Source organism: Typopeltis vanoorti, chromosome 13 (genome assembly GCF_054136105.1).
Source record: "Typopeltis vanoorti isolate ZY-2024b chromosome 13, IOZ_Tvanoo_1.0, whole genome shotgun sequence".
NCBI classification, from domain to species: domain Eukaryota; kingdom Metazoa; phylum Arthropoda; class Arachnida; order Uropygi; family Thelyphonidae; genus Typopeltis; species Typopeltis vanoorti.
Genome location: NC_143561.1, coordinates 114,417,244 through 114,432,670, shown reverse-complemented (window position 1 = coordinate 114,432,670; position 15,427 = coordinate 114,417,244). Strand labels below are relative to the sequence as shown.

Genomic DNA, 15,427 nt, shown 5'->3' with positions numbered 1-15,427 from the left:
GTGGTGAAATGCGAGTGTCTGTGTGAATGGCAAAAATTTTGATTTAAACTTAGATGTATGTGACAAGATGAACAATAAATATGAAATTCACAATTTAATTGCAGGAATTGAAGAGTTTATGTGCCCAAGAGTGCAACTGACAACGAAGACTCATAAAACTTGAGATATTCGAGCTGTTATTTAAGCTGATGTTCGGAGGGAGTTGAAGCAACGGGAGTAATACCAGGAGTTAGGAGAGCAAAGTACTCGGTGCTAATATATGCAGGGGACTATTCACAGTTCGCTCATGTAAATGGCATGTTTTAGAGATGTGTAGGAACGGAACATCCATCATGGAAGTCGTCGTAACAGTAGTCATTAGTATATGACGACAGTAAAAGATTATTTTATGACGTGACTGACTTTTTCGTGGAGTTATTTACCCATTGACATCTTTATACTTGCTTCCATATTTTAGTTTTTTTTTCTTTTGCAGTCCGTGGAAGTTTAAGACACAGCATTATGCAAATGTATGTGAGTCCCGGTGGTTGTTTTAATAATAAAACAGCTGTCAAATGTGATTAAGCCCATCGCATAAACCCCAGACTGTTCGTGATCGTGTCATGGCTTGTCGGCATCTCGAAACTCAAGGTAAAAGGGTCAGATTAGCAGGTTTCATTTTCTCCCCGCTCTCACTTTCTGTCTATCGCTGCGGTGTGAAGAGGTCGTCTGTAATAGCGACTACGTGACAAGGAAAATATACCAGTAATCGCTTTAGCTTTTTAATTATTTATCATTCTAGAAGCTTCCCCCTTTTTTTTTTCTTTTGCTCGCCTCCGCTGTAATAATGTGTTTTCTTCATTATATTTCACGTTTGTGTTCGGATCGCGCGTTAACATTACTGATGAATACGACACTCTTATTATCCATTTAATCCCGGATATCATCGTGCAGTGCTTGATTTGATAACTGTGTCAATTATTACGCTATGATTTTCTTCCTTTTCCGCGTCTTTTCATCCATTTACTACGGTTATGACATCTTTGTGTTATAGATCGCAAAGAAACGAGGCGATGTGAACTAAAGAAATGCGGATGGATAATTCTCCACGAAAGATATAAAGGTTGATAACGAATAATTTTAATTAACTTAATCACGTTTATGTTTCATATGTTTATTAATTGGTCGTGAGAGGTTGTTCGGCTTTTAAACTCGTGACGACAACAGCGTTAAACATCGTTCTGCAATGTCCAAAATAGGTGGGATGGTCAAGTTTGGGTGTGGAGAATACCGATACCATTTCAGTGCATATGTATAACACTGAAGTCCCCAATGAGGTGATGTGCAAATGCTTCTTGCTGTTACTTCTTGACTATTATCGTTGGTGCAGACTGCCAAAAAAATATTTTTCGATACGTATCATATAACTGAAATTTTGGACAATTTCATATTTACTGCGTTCTGGTAATTTTATATCACCCCACGTTAATGTTCCTAGTCACAAAGTGAGATTTGTCAGTGTTTGATTTAAAGTGAACGAAGTTGTAGAAGTTGAACTTGAACGCCTGTTTGGGGAAAGGCAAATACATCCAACTTCGAATGTTGACATAACTACTTTGAAGGAAAAACTGTGCCAAATTGTTGTTCAGACCATAATGGATCGGCATAGTTGTTTTCTTCAGGTTTTCTTCAGCATTACCAACATCAGAATGCTTTTTGAGAATATTAAGAATCGCGTTAACAAAAACGTTATTAAATTATTTAATTTTATATTGTTTCCGTATCTGAAATAATACAAAGTGACGTCACCTCGAGTGATGCAAAGAAGCGCCACCTTTTTCGCGTATATTACAGTTGATATACGCGAAAATGCGGAAGACCCTTGGATTCTTATTCTTTTCAACCTGCCTGATAAGCCATTTTAAATTTTTTATTTATCTAGTTAAAAAATCAAACTACATATCTCATCACATTACTAAATTTCTATTGATTTTTTTTTTCTGCCATTCATGCCACACAAATTTAGTCCTTTTAATGTAATCATAACCTGATTCTTCTTCTTCTGCGTGAATATTCCCAAAGTTATCTTGTGCTTAGCTGGGCTTGTATTGCTCTTTCTTTGTTTTCACATCTTACATATTTCCCAATTGTCTGTGGTCCCTGCTGATGTTTATGTTAAACAGCAGTGTAGTTTCCAATTAAAGTGCATTACAAATTATGTTAATGCTAGTTAGGGGCTACAAAATCACCTGAGGGCACTGGATCCTGGTAATTTCGTCTGCCGAGTGTTATAAATGGAGGTACGTAACTTTATTGTTATTATTATTATTATAAAAAACCCTCCATGGAGTCAAAGACTCATCCTGGGAGGTCCACTTTATCGAAAAAAATAAATAATTTATTTTATCGAAAATTTTGTACATTTTTTCGTTGTCTGTGGATTTATAGTCAGTAGGTTTTAATTGTAACTAAACGTTCTTTGCGTTAAAATAATTGGTTGGATCACTTAATTCCAATGATCTTGTCATTTGGAAATTTGGGATTCTGCTATCTTTATTTGGAATAGCTAATCCAAAATGAGAGAAGTAATCAGTGGTACTCCCATTCTATGCAGCGCGAATATCACTTGATCATTTACGCATATAACGTAAAAACGGCATGTTTTTGTAAGTTAGGTACACTGTCTTAGTAACAGTAGTATTAATACAGAAACTATCGCTGTGCTATCGCCACGGGCTCGCCCATAAACTGCAATCATACTTTTTAGGAAAAGAAAGTCTGTGTTTTGTGACATTAAGTATTCTATAATTTATGGACGAACAGAAACGGTATTACTTACTAGGTTAGTTGGTTATAATTACTGTCAAAACAGTTAAGACTATCAGGTCAGTATATGACATCCGTAAACTGTGTTTTGAGGGGGGGGGGAGAAATCCACCGCCATATGACATCAGGTTACTCACCTTTAATTTTTTAAAAAGTCCTTATAAAAGTTCCCGTACTAGATGGGAACTAAATTTTGTAAATTTTATAACTAGAATCAAGTGTGTGCGTGTCGTTAATGTGGTCCGTCGGTCATATACTAAAATGTAAACTGCCATCACATTTTACTTGACGTGTTAGGGCCGGTGGTCTGTTAAGATGAAATAGATTTTTTATAAAACTAATTTTGGCAATGATAGGATCTCTCTCTCTCTATTAATTATACATATTGTGTTAGCCCATTGCAATATGAAGAGTGCAGAGAAAACATTTTCTCTTTGTGTATATGTACAACCTGAAGAACAATACGTCTGACAGGGATGTCCCCTCTCAGCAACTCTTTTTAATATTTACCAAAATGGAATAAAAATTTCCATCAAGGCATTAAACTTTCTCCTACTGTGAACTTAAACACTCTCCTTTTTGCCGACGACCAAATAATAATTACAAATTCTTAAGATAAGTTACAGAAAGCAATTTTAGATCTAAATGAGATAGCCAAAGATTATGGTATGATAATATCAACAGAAAAATCAAAAACTGTAGTCTTTAAAGGACAAGAGTCAGTAAGAACTAAAATAGTAATAGATAACAAGATTTTAGAACAGGTGAATTCATTTAACTACCTAGGATGTATGATCACATATGAAAATGAAAAAGATATAAACCTAAAAATTGCAAAATATTTAAAAATAACAGGTGTAATTAACTCTATATTTAAACCAAACCTAGTTCAAAAACAAACCAGACTAAAAGTATACAATACATTAGCCCTACCGGTCTTAATGTATGGAAGCGAAATCTGGACAATAAAACAAAAAGACAAACAAAGATTAACAACAGCAGAAATGAAGGTTATGAGAAAAGCTGCAAAGTATACCCTATTCGATCACAAAAGAAATGAAGAAATTATGAAAGAATTAAACCAAGAACCAGCAATAGAAAAATTTAAAAAATATAAACATAGATGGATGGAACAAGTTCAAAGAATGAAAACAGAAAGATTACCAAAACAAGCCTCTTAGAAGATTCAACGATGACTTCTAAGGCCGGAACAGGCTAAACCCTTGATAGGGATGATGAAGAAGAACAATACATTTTGGAAACGTTATTGGTTTTTGCTTTTCAGTCGATTATTTCATATGTTGCGATATTCTGCATGTGTATTTTGTTAGTATTAATAACAGACTACATTATTCGAGTAGCCAAATAATGCGCCTAGTGAGCATGATTCATATTATTGCATTATGGTTGAAAGCGATGGTTTAAATTATATCGTTTTTACCGAATTTCTACCATGGTTTATTTTTTAATTGGACGATCAGCTACTTTCAGTGAAAAATTAACGAATTGTAATAATCTGTTTCCGACTTCACGGAAAGTTTTGTATTGAGCGGCATAAACGGATCAATAGAAATGTGTCTTGCTCTTCATCTGCGATGATTATCACTACGATTATTCTGTAACTGAATGAGACGCTTCCGATGAAACGTGTAGGGACAAATTTTAATCACTCAGACTCAACATCATCTAGCACACACTTAAGTTATTGCCTTCCGTTTGAAAGCGATAGTGTCAATTATGCTGCATTTTTTTAATCTATAATATAATTCTGATAATCATTAAGAAGAACAGAATATTCTGCACCTAGACATTTGTCTTTTTTTGAAATATGTGCTTTAGAGAATGCGCATTCTTACTAAAGCAACTGTGCTCTTTTCCATTATCACCCGATTTTTGTATAACGTGGAGTAGACATTTTTCCAATAAGCTCAATTATTTTTATTAAAAATAAACGAATGAAATTGCCAATAGTAAGAACAAAATAATCAAATTAAGATTTTTAATTTTTGTTCCATTTGAACTTTATCCAATATTTGGCATAACATTACAATATGTATTTCGCAAAATAATATGATGTAATTAAAAAATAAAAATAAACTAATTTCTGATTAAAAACGAAAGCATCCAATTTTCAGGAACAAAAATTAACAAAAGAAAATTACAAAAAAAAATCATTTTTTCTATTACAGGAATGCTTTCCAGCAAAAATTATCACGGAGGAAAACCGGCTGTATTAACACCATCTGTTTAAACACGTTGGATTGCATTCACTGAGGACGATCGTTATTCTATTGGTACGATTATAATCACCAGTCTTTCACTACATAGAATGACCTCACAACAGACTGTCACACAATCTATTAATAATAAGATGCAATTAAGTAAGGACTACATAAATAATGTCACTAGTTTCCGCTTTGTATGTATGCTGGTAACTTTTTATTTATTTTTATTTTTTTCCCACTCTGCATGTAGCATGTTTTTTCGTAGAGACACTATTTGAATAGCTGCAAAGTAATGCTGTTTGCTAATTTCTGTTCATTCATATCGTTTGATAGACAGTTTATATTTAGGAATCTTTTTTCCTAATCAGAGACTCTAGATTAAGGATAGTGAAATTTGAACCGTGGAGACTGTGGCAACTACAGAGGAATAAGTTTGTTAAACATAAGTTATACGATATATGTCAAAATACTGAAGAACAGAATCAACCGGTACCAGGAAAAAAAAAAAAATGAAGAATAGAATGGCTTTAGAAAAAGATCCTGCATAGATTCTATTAGTCGGCCTCAAACTACTAATTGATAAAAGAAGAGAATAAAACTTAAAAACGTATCTAACATTCATAGAGTATATATATAAAACTTTTGAAAAGAGAGAAAGATATAAACTCCGTGATATGCTAAAAATCAATTGTTTATAATTTTATTAAAACCACTCTGAACCAAAAGATTTGAAGTAACATGAGGTCTTAGACAAAGATTGTCCCCTTTCTCTAATATTATTAGAGAAAGGGGACAATAATGTTACGTTAGATATCATCCTTTTCGCAGCAGATGACCAAGTGATATTTGGAACAACGAGGACAATCTACAAAAAACTGTGTATGAACTGAAACCGTGTAACAAACAAACTGGCATTCACAGGAAAAATATTTATCTTATCATCATCTCATCTTCCTTTTACCTGGCGATGTCGAGGGTTTGTTAATCATCGGACCTCAAGCCGTTCACAGGATAAGGTGGTCAGCCCTACGCCCCGGTGTTGAGTTCTCAAGGCCCATTTGCCTGCTTTGGGGGATGAAAAACTGGGGGGAAAACTCTACTGTCCACACCCAAGACCAGCTAACTTGGCTAAGGAAGATCCTTCAGCTCCTCACGTCACCGACGGGAATCGAACCTAGGACACTCCTTCTCCAGGCATATGGTTGCGAAGCGCACAGCCACTAGGCTAACCACGTGGACGAAAAATATTTATTTGAACTAAAATAGCATAAGACAATAAAATAATCTAGCAATTGAACGCTTTTAATTCTTTGGGCTATAAGTGAAGTTACAATGAGGATTTTGACATTTCTAACAAAATTAACAAATTTTGTTAGAAATGCCAAAGTAAATGGAATAATAAAACATTAAGGCTAGCAATTGTTACCAAAAAAAAAAAAAGCAGACTAAGAATGTATAACATTATATCAAAACTAACATTATTATATGGCAGTGAAGCACGGACTATAAGAGAAAATGATAAAAGAATCATTGGAGCAGAAGTGAAATATATGAGAGGAGCAAAGCTATACAATACTAGATAAAAAGAGAAAGGAACACACACTGAAAGAACTAAATCAAACACCAGTAATGAAAAACATCGAACAGTACAGGAACAAATGGAAAGCCCATCCAGAAAGATTGGCATATGAGAGAATACCAGGAAGATGAACTACAATCCAGAATGTCATAGAAACAGAGGCAGACTGATTAAACGCTGGGCCGAGACCGAAAGAGGCCACCTGGTCTAGATTCGTGAAAGGAGGAAGAAGAAGGAATGAGAATCATTGTGAGTTACATCCAAGGTATTCAACTTGAGGAACATAGTTATTTGGATAAAAACAACCAACCAGCCTATAACCAAACAGTTGTCCTCTGCCTCTGCACATACTCCAACTACGCATTGGCTAGATTGTGTGTGCGACCATCCGAGGCGAATTTATAATGGTAAAATTTTGAGCCGCACAAAATATTTTTGGATTAAATTTTGTTATGTTACAAATGACAACATTGATTTGAATGCAAACTATATAAGCCTAAACTAGCTCTTGGATCAGTTGATGACATGATGTGAATGGCATAACTATCCAAGAACGTTTAGTGCATTTTTGTGATTTTCTCGAATCTTTTGCAAACTCTCATGGTGTTTATCTTATGGATGACAGAAAGCGCTGTTGTTATGCAAACGTCCATTTCTCGAAAGTGACAATTTTATTTAGTACTTGAATCGCTATAATTTGTTATTTAGAGCAAACAGTAAATCTTTTGTTGTTTATGTTTTGTAGGTCCTGTCCGTAAAATTTAATCCTGCCTTTTTATTGACTGTTCAAGCAAAACCTGAATGATATTTTTGATGTACTGCTGAAACAACGTCAGTCTTTTCATATTGACGTCATAGCGTTTCTGATCTACGACCATGCTCACGACTGTGGGTTCGAATCCCCAATATGACGGTGAATGTTTTTAGGCAGCGGATGATCTTTTGTTGTCTCCTGCGAAGTTACTAACCGCCTTGCTTAGAGCTCTGAAGCGGTTCGAAAAAAGAATTTCAAGTTCCTGCTTTAAAGACCAATATATTTTCGTTTATCTTTAAAGTAGGAGTCCCGAATTATCAAGCACTTTACCTCATCTACAGTTTTCAACATTTCGTGGATATATCCCCCCCCCCCCTCACAGAATATTGAGAGATAGCGCACTAAATTTAACAACCTTGCAGTTACTGTTATGCATTTTAAAGAGAATTTCAATGTTGTTCAGAAAAACAACACTTACGAGAATAAGTCAGCAGAAAAATAACAGCGAATAGAGAAAAATAATTAAAATCGTATTAATATCGCCATGCTTTACTGTGCATTAGTAATTTAAAAATGCATATGATTCTATTCACTCTTAGAGGAGAAAGTCTGCATATTCCACCGAGTTGCGATTAACTTGACCTGCGATTCTTCTCTCACCCTGTTTGATGCATTTTCTTATCACGTGACATTCCACGGATGACTTCACAAGCAAATAGTACAACGCTTTATTTCAACGAACCAGTCGTAACGCATATTACACATGACCAACTACACCCACATCTCCTCCCTCTTTTTTCATGTCGGCATTGCAGTTATCTTAGCAATGCAAAAATAAATACTCACTTGATTGGTATTCACATGTCCTGGTGTATCCTTAAAAACAGCAATTATCGTTTAGATATTTAGAAAGCACTTGCTCCTGACTTTCAATCTGTAAGTGAATGAAGTCAACGGTTTCTTCTACTTTATTGCCTTTACATACTGACCCCACTTCTGACGAAGTGGACAGAAGATACAGTACGAATTGATATTTTGCAAACCTGAATGTAGAGTTGGTCAAGTTGATAAACTAGACATAAAACTAGGGGATGGGAGATTAACATTTATTTATCCTTTGTATATGTTTATACAAATATAAATTTACTCTCTATTATGTATTATACAGTGTAAAGTGAATGGTATCCTCCACTTATAGAGTGGACTGATAATAAACATATGCCATTTCTTAACATTTCTTCTATATGAAGTTTTTTTGGTGGGATATATGTTCCGAAGAGATTAGTCTTACAGAATTGTCAAACATTTGCCACATGACCGTGGAATGAAAGTTGATGCATATACTTACACCTTCAAGTCTGTTCTGAAACAAGAATGTAAAACACAATAATATTCAAAGAAACGAATCTTGTCCGATCGATATAGCAGTGTGCCCTAGGTTCTTGTGCTGCATCATTTCGTTGGGGAGAGGAAGAAAAGGCTCGAGTCCTAGAATGTCGGTCGTCACATTTATGGGCAGCAAATGTTGACTGAGGTGGGAATGCAGTGAAACCTAAAGAATTGCGAACTTCATTGGATGCGCTAAGAATCTAATATGTATGCCTAGAAGATCACAGCCACAACGGCAAAATGCTTAACTGGCTGCGTAACATAGTGCAATGATACTTGATTATGTGTATCAAGAGATAAGACAGTCAGTGAGTGACCGCTAGCAAAGTATTTGAGTTATTTCAAGAATCGCTAAGACCGAAGTTGGAAATATTGTAATTACAAATCCAGGTGGAGTTTGATTGATCCTCCACATTTATTCACCGGATACCGTAAACATTTCAGATGCAGAAAAATTGGCGAATGAGCATTGATGGGTGGTTGCAATTTAATTGCTGAGAATGTGCCATTTTAGGAATACAACAAATTCGCGAATAAAAGTGTGTTTATCAACAGCTTATGTTGAGGCATGTATATTCTCCTAAATTGTAGTCGGTCTGTTATATGGCTTTTATACGAGATTTTTTCAGATGATTAATGAAAATGAGAAAAGAATCGGATGAGTGAATAAAAATGAATACTTATTACTGTCAAATATTTTACAGAATGTGTATGCGATGCGATATATTTTTTTGTATTGTTTAACAAAAACGACTTCAAAAAGTAATATTCTGTTTGTCGAGAAATGAAGCTGAAGTAAAGTATGTAATTTCCTTTTAAATGATCATCGATTACCTGTTCCCGAAATAGCGGAAGCGGGTGGAGTTTCCATAGGATCGTGTGACTCAAATTAACAAGTGCCGAACATGGAAATTTTAAAGGTCGCACACTTGATAAATGTCAACGAATTTGAAGAAGATGCTTTTCGACATTACGAGAACGGTTAACATTTCCAATAATGGCAAAAAAGGATGCCAAGTCTGCATAATTGAATATCGCGCATACGCTGTTATTCCTAATTGTAGTGGCATTATTATTATAACTAGGATAACGTTGTCTAGCCAATCGAAGTTTCGATTCTAGGAAATTTCGAAATACAGTAATAATATATCTTTTTATTTAATGCGTACTTTTTTAAAACTTTGTCTTTTCTATTTCCAGAAATTTATTTGGATGATTTTGTTCGCATCGTCTTTTAAACTGAAGAAACTTAAATTATTCTAATTTATAAAAATTATCCAAAGTATGTTACACATAATGCATTTTTCGAGTAACAGTCGGTTATGGCTCGTAAAACTGTCAGTCATTTCATTAGTCAGAATCTTTCCGATCGAGGAAATGTAGAAAAGTGTTGATGATAGCCGATGTGGAAGAATTGTTTATGCAAAAAGCATTACTATGGTAATAAATGCCTTCTCGTGAATCCACTCATCGATTTGTGGTTGCATCATACATCTGAGGAATTATGCATCGCGCTAACACGAAACTATGCATTATCATTAAACGGTGCACAAAAATTGCTTAGATTTCGAGGTGATTAGCGCAAAACGAAGAGATTGCCACCAAAAGTATATGATCTTAAGCGCCCTTCCATTTTTAATCGATAGTATCCAATGCCGGTAGCGTTTTTCGTCACAATCAGCAAATCGCAAAGGTATTGGGAATTGACTTACTGAAATTAATGTTTATACAGGGGCAGATATACGAAGCGCTATCAAGAGTGCGAAAATGCGATTAAATCGCAAGCGTTCAAATAGTGAGTTTAAGGATAGCCTACAAACGTGTGTGTGTGTGAGAGAGAGAGGGGGGGTATCATTTTCGTTTATCCGAAATACTTCGTGCAGTTGATATTGAATGCAATAAATTTTTTTTCGGCAGTATAGTTGCATAGCTTTCTCTTTCAATCTGTATTTAATCAGTTTATTATGAAAAGGTGTGGATTTAAAAACCTCTTTTTATTTTAACGGACACGATTATAATTCTAAAATATCTTGAATATTATTTTAGCATTAATTTTAGAATTTAGATTAGTATTGTTTTTAGAACTGCAAATAAACTTTGGTAATAATTATTACCAAATTATTAGAAAGAAATTAAAAACTACAGACCTATAAGCCTACTCCCCACCATATATAAAGTCTTCACAAAAATTATAAATAATAGAATAAAATCTAAACTAGAGGGAATGCAATTCTATGAACAAGCTGGATTTAGAAAGAATTACAATACTTTGGACCATATTCACACATTAAGACAGCTCATTGAAAAATCAATTGAATACAATAAACCCTTATGTCTGGCCTATATAGACTATGGAAAAGCATTTGATTCAGTTAAAACATCTGCAACACTAAAAGCACTTGAAACCCAGGGAACTGAGAAACATATATTGAAACGCTAAAACATATTTACAGTAATGCAACTTCTGTAATTAAATTATATAAAAACAGTGAAAAGTTCCCAATACAAAAAGGCATCCGGCAAGGCGACACCATGTCTCCCAAATTATTTACAGCTGCACTAGAGGAAGTCTTTAGAAGCCTTGATTGGGAAACAAAAGGAATAAACATAAATGGAGAAAGGCTGCATCATCTGAAATTTGCACAGATGATATTGTCCTGGTAGCAGATAATCTTGAAGATCTGGAAGAAAGGTTAATCAGCTAAATGAAGCCTCTAGAGAAATTGGATTAAAAATAAATAGAGAAAAAACAAAAATAATGATGAATAAATACATAAACCGTAGAACTATCAAAGTTGAAAACCGTAAAAAAATAGAACAAGTTACTTCATTTGTATATTTGGGCCAATTGTTATCCTTTGAGGAGTGCCAAAGAAAAGAGATTGCACGAAGAATTCATCTTGGATGGATGGCTTATGAGAAAATGAGAGACATATATTCAGAAGTGACATCCCTATGAGTCTAAAAAGGAAAGCTTTCGACCAGTGTCTTGATCAGAAGTCCTAACTTCCTGTCCTAACATATGGAGGAGAAACATGGACTTTAACAGAAGCCCTAAACAAAAAGCTGAGAACAACACAACATCGAATGGAAAGAAGTATGCTAAAAATAACATTAAGAGATAGGAAGATAAATACCTGGATAAGATCCCAAACAGGTGTCATGGATATTGTAAAATACATTAAACAGGCTGAGTGGAGATGGGCTGGCCAGATGCAGTGACGGGAGATGGACTAGATAAACAACAGAGTGGAGGCCAATGGATGGAGGAAGACCGAGAAGAAGGTGGAGAGATGAACTGGAACAAATTGCAGGAGTCAGATGGAAGGGAGAAGCAAAAAACCGAGTGATCTGGAAAATCATGGGGGAGACCTTCGTCCAGCAGTGGACAGAACCAGAAGGTTGAAGAAGAAGAATTATTTTTAGGAAAATCGAATGATTAACTTCTTTAATATTGATTCTCACAGACCACATTGCATTTTTCTCATCGAGATTCCAAACATTGGATAACTGTGCAGAACTCATCTTTTATTTCGGATGGCTCCTATTATAAATATTTGTAATAAATCTGAAATCGCCGATATGTGGCTAACAGTTCGTATAGCCGAGAGACTGTAAAGATATGCTTTTGTGTTTCGGCAGGCCGTATAGAAAAGTCGAGAGGTAATTCATGTAAGAAATATTTTCTGCTTCATTTCACGTCCAACGTGCGTCTAAGAAAGGCTTTGTGTCCGTGTTTCACTTTTCAGTCACATGGTTTCACGCAATGGTGTGCATTGTCGGCGCCCCTCGGCACAGGGTCATTCACGACGACCGCAACTAATCATGACTCTCCCGACTGATCCAAAGAGTGTTTCCCTTCCGTTCCCATCGTACAAGGGTGCACAAAGAAGCGAGCACGCACATACCCATCCTCTCGGCCGCATACTTTCGCCTCACTATCGCACGCTCGCGAGATGTAGCTGACCCAGATCCAAGAGGAGAGTAAAGGTGTAAGACCGTCATCACGATAGATGCTCAAGGGGGAGGAGTGAACGTAAACGGTGAGAAGTAGGCTAATTAGCAATAGGTTGGCGGAAATCAAGAGGAAGGAAAGTAATTTTATTCCCTTTTAAAGCCATAAAAACTTATTTCTTGTGGGTGGTCGAGTCGTTTCGTCACACAGGGAGAAATAATTTTTAAATGGGTCTATCTGAGGCGAATTCATATTCCTCTCCTCTTCTCTGCGGTCTTTGATACACAGAAATGTAAATCGAGGTATGTTTCAAAAAATTCTAAAATACCACAGGAATTATATTTTGCTTATATGCGCATATTGTTAATTATTGTGTGCTTAATCTGTCTTATGAAATTCAAACCGACAACCTGTTTGGCTGTTGGTTTGAATTTCACTGTTGACATAGATGGTTGTGGATGTCTTTATTTGGGAGATCATGGCGGCATGAAATGGCTTGAAAATAAGTTTCGTGTTAGGTCTCTAGAGTAGTATTTCTGGATATCAAAGCCTGCTGATGGCATACAAATATGCATCACCCGCAAAAAGAGTAAAACTTTTTTTCTTTTTCCCATTCTTGGCCAAAGAATTTGTTGGGTGATTTTAAATTTCATTGAATAATTAATATTCAATAAACTTGGTGAGGCAATAAAAATGCTACAACTAATTCTTATTCATAACAAATGATGTAATTTTTATGATGAAAACAGAATTAAGCCCACCTTTCAACACCGAGGAAACCTGATCTCACTTTTAATGACTGACTTAGAAGTATCGGGATTAAAATACTAGCTGGAAATTTTGTTGGTGGTACGCTTTAAAGCTGCCTCCAACAAACTGGGTTTCGCACACGCTATTCAGTGGTAGAGGGAGTGTCACCTGTATAACAGTTTTACGTCGGGGAGCCTAATCCTACTGAATTACTTTTGATTTACTGGAAGCAGCAACGTGAAAGAAAATTACATTAGTAAACGCTGTACAGTGAAATGATACATAAACAAACCAACACATCCTTTGTTTTTTTTGTGCCATACATTACTCATAACTAGGTAACTTCTTGTTCCTATCATGGATTTTTGGCTAAGTGGTCTGTTCCGGTCTCATGCATCCTTCTTGGGCTTCCAGTTTTTCTTTTTCCATTTCCGTATAATATTTTTGGCAATTCTGTTATTGTCCATTCCATTTAGATGTTGTATCCATTTTTTAAAAAATATTCACTTATATAGTCGTTAACTGATTTTTATATTCAGATTGCAAAATTTCTTCAATCTTGGTATATTCATCTGTTTTTCTGAGAAATATCATTTTTGCTGTTTGAATCCGTCTTTCAATCTTCTTTTTTACGGTCCATGTTTCACTTCCATGAGTAAATATCTAAATACCAAAAACGAACGTGGTGGATCAAAGCCCCTTAATATAAAATCACTAAAAAAAAAATAAAAAAAAAAGCTGTTCTCGGAATCAAGTTTTCCCTACAGTCCTTTGATGTCTGCAGAGAGCAGGAATCATGGAACATCACGTGACAAAGAAGCCACAGCGGAGAGCTTTCGATTTTTGGTTCTTCGGAATAAAAAATAAGGCATTCAGTGTGACAATTGTTGAATGCATTTTCAAAAGTCGCCCCCATCCAAAAACGGCATTAAAAGACTGCACAAGATACCGAGTGTTCTTAATCGAGGAAAAAAAAAAAAAATCTGTCACTACGCAGATTTGCTATTGATATTAACCGTTGCGATAGCAACGGTTAATATCAATACAAATATTGCTATCTTACTCTCCCATTGAAGGGCAGTTCCGATTAGAACTAGCACGTTCCTAATACTGAATGTAAGGCAGAAAATTTCGTGAGCTTTTCTATTTAGCGGGATATCACTTCTTTTTTTTTTTTCACGCTTATTGTAATTTTTTATTATATATATTAAATGAATATTATGTGTATGCCCTGTTTATGTGACGTTTTTCGCTTTGACATTTCTGGATAACGTAAAAAAACGTACTTTATAATATATATATATATATATATATATATATACACACACACACACACACACACACACACACACACACACACAGTGGTGAGCTATAAGGGGCTCGCGCGAGCCCTTTGTTAAATTTTTCTCAAATTTGTGAGCCCCTTGTTCTTCTGGTTTACTTTATTATTATTTTTTTTTTAACACATTAAGCGACAATCTCATACAAAAATTAGTCTCTTCGGCAGTGTATAGATTATTTGAAATTATTGTTTAAATTCCTCTATAACGAATGCGCCCAAGTTTCAAAATAAAATAAGCGCATGCGCTAACTTTACCCTTCTCCCTTCTGGTAGCCAATCAATTAATAAAAGTTTTTGTGTAAAATATATATATATATTTTTTCCCTCGACGATGCGAGCTCTTTGTTAAAATTTCCTTAGCTCACCACTGTGTGTGTGTGTGTGTGTGTGTGTGTATATATATGAGAGAGAGATTAGCTCCACAACTAAAGACGCGATACTGAATTGTAGAGTGCGTGCTTTTCCATTCCCATCTATTCGAGCCTTATACTCGATACTCTACTTTTCAGGGTTTCCCAAAGCAGGCTCCGTGGAGCCCTAAGGTTCCACAACTGAAATTCTAAGACTCCGCGAAACCTTTTGGATTGACTTATATGAGAAATACTCAGAAATTTCTATTCAAGCTTTT

At 35.3% G+C, this 15,427-nt stretch overlaps 1 protein-coding gene across 1 annotated transcript in view; it reads left to right on the top strand.

The window, feature by feature from the left end:
• Positions 1 to 15,427, top strand: part of LOC150100480 (protein Wnt-11-like) — a 113,055-nt gene that overhangs the window by 32,156 nt on the left and 65,472 nt on the right. Inside the window, exon 2 of the mRNA XM_090402663.1 lies at positions 476 to 509. Within this exon, the coding sequence (XP_090258789.1) occupies positions 476 to 509 (34 nt within the window). The remainder of the gene's footprint in view (positions 1 to 475; positions 510 to 15,427) is intronic.